This window comes from Miscanthus floridulus, chromosome 8 (assembly GCF_019320115.1).
Source record: "Miscanthus floridulus cultivar M001 chromosome 8, ASM1932011v1, whole genome shotgun sequence".
Taxonomy (NCBI): Eukaryota; Viridiplantae; Streptophyta; class Magnoliopsida; order Poales; family Poaceae; genus Miscanthus; species Miscanthus floridulus.
In genome coordinates this window covers 178,523,389-178,529,656 of record NC_089587.1, presented here as the reverse complement: position 1 = coordinate 178,529,656, position 6,268 = coordinate 178,523,389, and the positions used below count along the sequence as shown (strand labels likewise).

Below are 6,268 nucleotides of genomic sequence, written 5' to 3'. Positions count from 1 at the left end.
ATTCGATGTGATGACTGTAGCACTTTCTGGAAAAACTTTTTGGAATTAAACAAGGCCTTAGTAATGGCCTCTCTGTAGTCTGTACTATGAAATGTGAGGCACTGAAATCAATCATCATCATCTCATCATCGTGACCGAGAAAAAAAGAGTTTTTTTTAGTTTTTATTTATAGATGAGAATGGGCATTAGCAGACAGTGATTTGCTCATCATTGGCTCATTGCCAAGCTCAATCAGCTTACAGATAAGAGGAGTGAGTAAGTTGCCTGTGCAATTTCTATCTTTTATTGTGGCCGTTGAAATTACAACTACTACATATCAAGGTACAATTTGCCTCGGAAGTGTAACTCAAAAGAAGAAGAGGTGGAAGAAGAAGAATTACTAGTAGAAGAGACAAACAAATCACCCTCAGAGAGAGAAAAAAAAACAGGAGATCACAGGACCTAACAATGGCTGCTGCTACTAGTGGCTAACGCCGCTTCTGCCCAGCGGCCACAGCTTGCTTAGCATCCGCTTCGGCTTCCCGGCGGGGATGGCGCAGAACGCCCTGAACCGCAGCGACGCGCTGCGCGCCAGCCCGGCCTTGCGTGCGAACTCGGCGGCGGCGGCGTCACGGTCCTCGTAGTCCTCGTCCTCCGCTAGCTTCATCCGCAGCGTGTCGATCTTCGACGCCGCGCGGCGGAGGCCCTCCACGCTCCAGTCGTCGCCGGGTGACGCGCCGGCGGCCAGCGCGCGGAGCCGCTGCTCGTCGACGCGGTCCGCCTCCTCGTCCTCCGACGACCCGGACTTGTTGGACAGCAGCGCCCGGATGTTGCTCGGCAGGTCCGCCGCGGCCACAGCGGCATGCCCGCCCGACGCCAGCGCCGCGGCGCGCGCGTGCTCGAAGAAGAGCACCTGCACCACCACGCGCAGCGGCAGGAGCTCGTTCTGCGCCGCGTGCGTGCACGCCTTCTTCGACAGCTTCCGGCAGTTGAGCACCCGGCACAGCCGCTTTCTCGCGCTTTTGCTCATCTCCGGATGCGCCTAATAAATAAAAGTTAACCAAAAGACAAAGATTAATACAGCAAGATCAATGCAAATATGCAATGTTTAATCACAGAAGATTATCTTCTCACATAATCCAAAGTTCAGATTTTTTTTTTACATATAACCATGGATGGAAACGCAGAGAAGTAATAACAGAAAAGAAAATGGGATACCTTGAGGTATGTGTCGACGACTTTGTACATGCCATCGTGCTCCGGCCGGGCGCTGTCTGGCACGGCCTCGGCAATGGCGAGCAGCTTGTCCAGCGGCATGTTGGGGTCCTTGGCCACCGCAATCAAGAACCCGTCCACCAACTTGCCCACCTGCACCAGAGCGCCCTGCGACACGGGTGCGGCTGACAAGGAGCGTCGCGTGCCGTCGAAGCTCACGCTCTCCGCCGAACGTGACCGCCGGTGCCCGCCCGAGTACGCCGGGCTGTCGTCGTCGGGGCTCCCGGACAGAGCCAGCGCCGGCGGCGCCGGAGGGACCGCCGCGCACCGCAGCGCGAACTCGTCGAGGATGGCCGACACGGCGTCCACGTCGTACAGCGTCTCGCTGACGCAGGACAGTGACGGGACCAGCAGGTCGGCGACGCTGGCCTCCTCCAGTTGCCACGCCACCCTCCTCACCAGCTCCGCCTTGGACGCCACGGACGCGCCCAGGATGTTGGCGGCCTTGAGGAGCTTGAGCAGGAAGCCGCAGGAGACGGCGTCCCTCTCCGCCGGGAGCAGGCTGACGATCTTCTTGAGCAGGAGGCGGTGCCTCGTGGTGACCTGCTTCACGTCCGCGCCACTGCCGGCGTCGTGGTCGAACGGCTGGTCCGCCGAGAGCGAGAGCCCGTCCTTAGCGACGTTAGGCAGCCACCGCCGCGCGTACGCCTTGAGCGCGTCGCCGACGGTCTTCTCGTGGACGGCGCCGGTGGCCTTGACCGCGACCATGATCCGCCAGAAGAGGTCGACGCCCAGCTCGGCGATGTCGTGCGCCCACCACGGCGACGCCGACGTCGACGACTTGGCCGGCAACGCGGTGTCCGGGCTGACGATGAGCGCAGCCACGGCGTCGACGCAGCGGGACGTGAGGCCCAGGTCCTCGCAGAGCGGCGCGTAGTGGCGCGTGGAGTGGAGCACGCCCAGCGCGTCCTTCCAGCGGCGGAGGAGGCAGGAGGCGAGGAACGCGTCGAGCTTGGCGGCGAGGTTGCCCCTGTCGGCGGCCTCCGACATCCCGAGGTGCGCCGCCGCGCACCGGAGCGGGACCAGGTTGCGCGCGCTCACCGTGATGGTGATGCCGTAGCAGAACTTGGCGCAGGCCTCGAACGCCTCCGCGCCGCCCGGGAATCCCGGGAGCTCGACAACGTCGCCGGCGTCGGCGCAGAGCGCTTGCAGGAGCATGCATTTCGAAAGCAGAGGGAACTGCGGCGTTCACGCACAGGACAATATGCCAAGAAACCAAGAATCTCAGACATTGAATTCAAGATCGGGGAACTCATCAAAAAAAAAAAAAAAAAGACAACAGGAACAGGCGCTCATTCCATTTTCTAGACGGAATCCATTACGGGACGATCCTAAATATTCCGTTCCTGAATCATGCCTATGATGAAAACTGAATAAAGGGTGGAAATAATCTCTGATCCTTGAGTTAATTAATTACCTTGTGGAGATGGTAGAGGCAGTTATCCACGAGGATCTGCAGGTCCGTGGCCACCTCCGTGCAGACCGACCTGGACGACGACGCATGCACAAGGACACCACACAATCAGAACACCATGAGCGCATACAGAACCTGATCGAAGCGAAGCGAGATCGCAATCGCACGGCACCTCACGGAGTCGGCGGTGAAGAAGGTGTCCGGCCGGGTGCCGAGTTTCATAAACTTCATCCTGGCCAGGCCAAGCCAAAACTCCCCTTTGTCTCGGTGACTATGCTAAAACGGGAGTCTGAACCTTTCAGTGGACAAGAAGAAGAGGGGGTGGGTTGGTTACAAACACTTTGGCCGCCTAACTTCGTGTAGAGCCCTTGGAAATGGCCCTTTGGTGTGGTGGCTCGCTCTACTTATATCATGGCGAGGTGGTTGGGGCCTTGGACGGAGGAGCGAGAAGGAGTAGAGGCCAAACAGGGAGTGCAACAGTTGCGATATTTTAAGATGCTGCTAATTCCTCAGTTAATATCTTAATCTGAGGTGTGTCACCAGGTTTTGATCAGGAGTTTGCTTGGGAATATGCGCCGCAACTGCAAAGGTCTCAGTGCTCTCGAGTTCTCTACGAAAATGAAGCAGCTTTTGTGCGGTTGAAATGAGAGAAGGCTATGCTGATGCATCATCGGCCTTGAATTGGGATTGGAATTGGACATGTGAAAGAGGGACCCGAGTGGCCGTGCAAAAGTCAAGATGGATGCGCTCGGCTCAGAAATGGTAGGATCTTGCAGGGTTTGTGCTGGGGATCGGATGAGCAGGATGGGCTCCGTGTTGCAGGGCCGGGCTGGCACTGGCACACCGTACCGTACCAGTTCTTGCGTGTTCTTTGTCGTTCGTAGTACAATGATGAGCTGATGTATCTATTTCACCCTCCTTATTGTCTACCTTTTCACTCTACTTAGAGTTTACTGATCAAAAGTTGCAGGCAGGAGTAGGAATTTCAGCTCCACGTTAGGCTAATCGGATTCCTTATGTCGATTGCCCTAGTGGTAGTAGCCTAATCGATCTCATTAGCGTTTTCGGCGTCTTTTCGATTTGTTAGCGGCTAAGGTACTAGGCGGGCGGGCTAATGCTTGAGCGTACTTGCTTTGTTAAATGGGGTGGTCGGGTGGATCGCCTTTGAACAACTTTTCCTGTGCTTGGTCCGGACTCCGGAGGAAGGAAAACTAGAAAAAGAAAAGAAATAACCGAACCTTGGGCCGGCATGTATGTCCAACTTCTGCGTCCAAAAGTTGAGGACTTTGAGACTACAAAATACTCTCACTTTTTTTTATTTTACATCTAAATACAAGGTTTTTTTTTAGTTTTATATACTAGCACATTTAGAACTGGTGAACTTTTGCATGAATTTAAAAGCGTATGCATACAATCATGATTCTGCACTGTTAAGCTTCTCCCCATGCATCAGGCTCTCTTGTCTCTTGCTACCACTACCACCACCAATGTATGAGCCTGAGGCCACTTGGTACTTGCCTCTTTTTAACAGGGGTGTGGCCAGAAGATCCGGCCATTTCAGGAAAACAAAAATCGGAGCTCACACTCCCATGCATGTCCAACGTGGCGAGGATCGGAGCTGACCCGGACCTGTGATCTGCTGCCACTGCCAGTCATCCTAGCCCCTGGGGTTTGACCTGGCCGTTCAACGGCTCAGACTATGCATGACAACATGTTTCGCCGGACCAACTCATCGGTGAACGAGACGAGCGCCACTGCCATGGCGTGCTCCGGTTCACCTTGTCTGCAATGCGGTGAACACTGAACAGGCTTTGCAACTTCTGGAGGATCTGTTGAGAATGGAAAATGCAACTGCTGCTGGAAGACAGTATAGTACTACTTCAGTGGCTTCTACCTACCTATACTTATAACTGGTGAACTGATTCTGAAGATCTCTATGGGCTATGGATGGATGGCTTATTAGTTAATGAGAGGGTACGTAGGGTACCATTAGCGTAGCACCTGTAATGATGCTTACCAGCCCAAGTGGCCATCATTGCAGGGTGGCACGTAGTCCCTAGGCTCCTCCTTTGGCTGCTGCTTTTCCGTTTCTTCTTGGTTCCAGCTTTCCATCTGTATCCCCGATTCTGAATTTCTCATCCGCCAAAATATATATAGGCCCCCCACATAGAAATAGAGTTCAATTCTTTTCATCATACATAATCAATCACACATTAACACCACATGTTAGTTAACTTGGTTCTAGGTGTTTATAGTTCTATTATATATATATAAAGTACGGGCAGATGGGCCATCGTCGTTGCTTCAGGCAGGCGACTTCATTCGCCTCCCTTCTCATGAATAAATCTCACGAAAGCTTCACATACTTCTATAAAATTTCTTGCCTCCCCTTCTCATCGCAGGCCGCTTAGTTCGCTACCCAGAAGAATGAAATAGCAGAGAATGTAGCGGTCATAGTTGATGAACATATAGTTCTTATTGATTTTGTGATTCTGGAGATGGATGGGAATATTGTATTGAGCAAAAGAACCCAGTGATTCTTGTGAGGCAAGAAATTTGTGGGTTACTAAATTTTGGTTGAAAAAAAGGAAATTCTGAGGGGAATGTTTTGGGTTCAGATATATCCATCCAAAAGCCTCCTCCGACGTTGAGGGAAATCCGTGGGGAAGCCCAAAGCGCGCGAGGCCCAGCTGTTGGCACTCGGTCCATGACAGTCCAAAACTCTGCTCGAAGAGGCTGCGGAAGCAGAACACTGCGTCGACTTGGCGCGCCCGAGCGAACCCACGAGGCTCTAGCGCACATGTGGGCCTGTCTCCACCGAATTGGATCGTACGTATTCTGCACAAAGTATGTGGGCCTGTCTCCACCGAAAATGCTTCGACTTTTGGGTTTCCTTCGTCAGAAAAAGTCCATTTTACATCCCTAAATTATTCTCGAAGTTTAGTTTTTCTTCTTGAACTCGAAAACTGGGTAAATCACCTTCCTCAACTTTTAAAACAATTCATTTTACCTCACTGACCCTGTTATAGGTATATATGGGCATGCAGCCTGAGCACGTCAGCCCGGCACGAGGGCCGTATTTTTGGCCCAGCCCCGCCCAGTGGCTAGCGGGCCTGGGCTAGCACGGCCCCGAGGAGCAGGCCGTGCCTGGGCTTCACCCCAGGCACGCGGCCTGCACGGCACGGCCCGCTCCTCAACGGTAGGTTCGGTGGCGGCCCGGTGCCCCCAACGGCTCTTTGCCTCCCCCTGCAGGCCGCAATTGGCCCAGCCCAGCTATCCCGCCGCACCCCCCGCTCCATATATAACCAGGCGCCACGGTGCCCCTCTCCCTCACCCCAAACCCTAATCTAGAAGCCCTCCGTCTCCCCGCTGTGCCTCTCTCGCTCAGTAGCCGCTCACAGCTCACTCGCTCGTCGCTCCTCGTCGCTCCAACTCCGGCTGTCGATCATCGCCATCGTCCCTAACTCCGGTGACCTCGTCGTCGCTCCCCCACCTCACCTTGAGTCCTCTCACCCCCTCCCTTCTCCCTATCTGTCGGGTTCATAAACCCGGGGTTCCCAATGGACCCGCTTCCCTACAAAACTCGGCCCAGCAGACGGC

The 6,268-nt window shown here is 54.3% G+C and overlaps 1 protein-coding gene across 1 annotated transcript; it reads right to left on the bottom strand.

Moving 5' to 3' along the window:
• Positions 1-252: 252 nt before the first annotated feature.
• On the bottom strand, positions 253-3,333 carry LOC136474132 (BTB/POZ domain-containing protein At1g67900-like). The gene is made up of 4 exons (XM_066471736.1): positions 2,841-3,333; positions 2,672-2,741; positions 1,198-2,433; positions 253-1,021 (listed from the first exon to the last, which is right to left on the bottom strand). The coding sequence occupies exons 1-4, from the start codon at positions 2,897-2,899 to the stop codon at positions 461-463; spliced, it is 1,926 nt and encodes a 641-aa protein (XP_066327833.1). The 5' UTR covers positions 2,900-3,333; the 3' UTR covers positions 253-460.
• Positions 3,334-6,268: the final 2,935 nt, after the last annotated feature.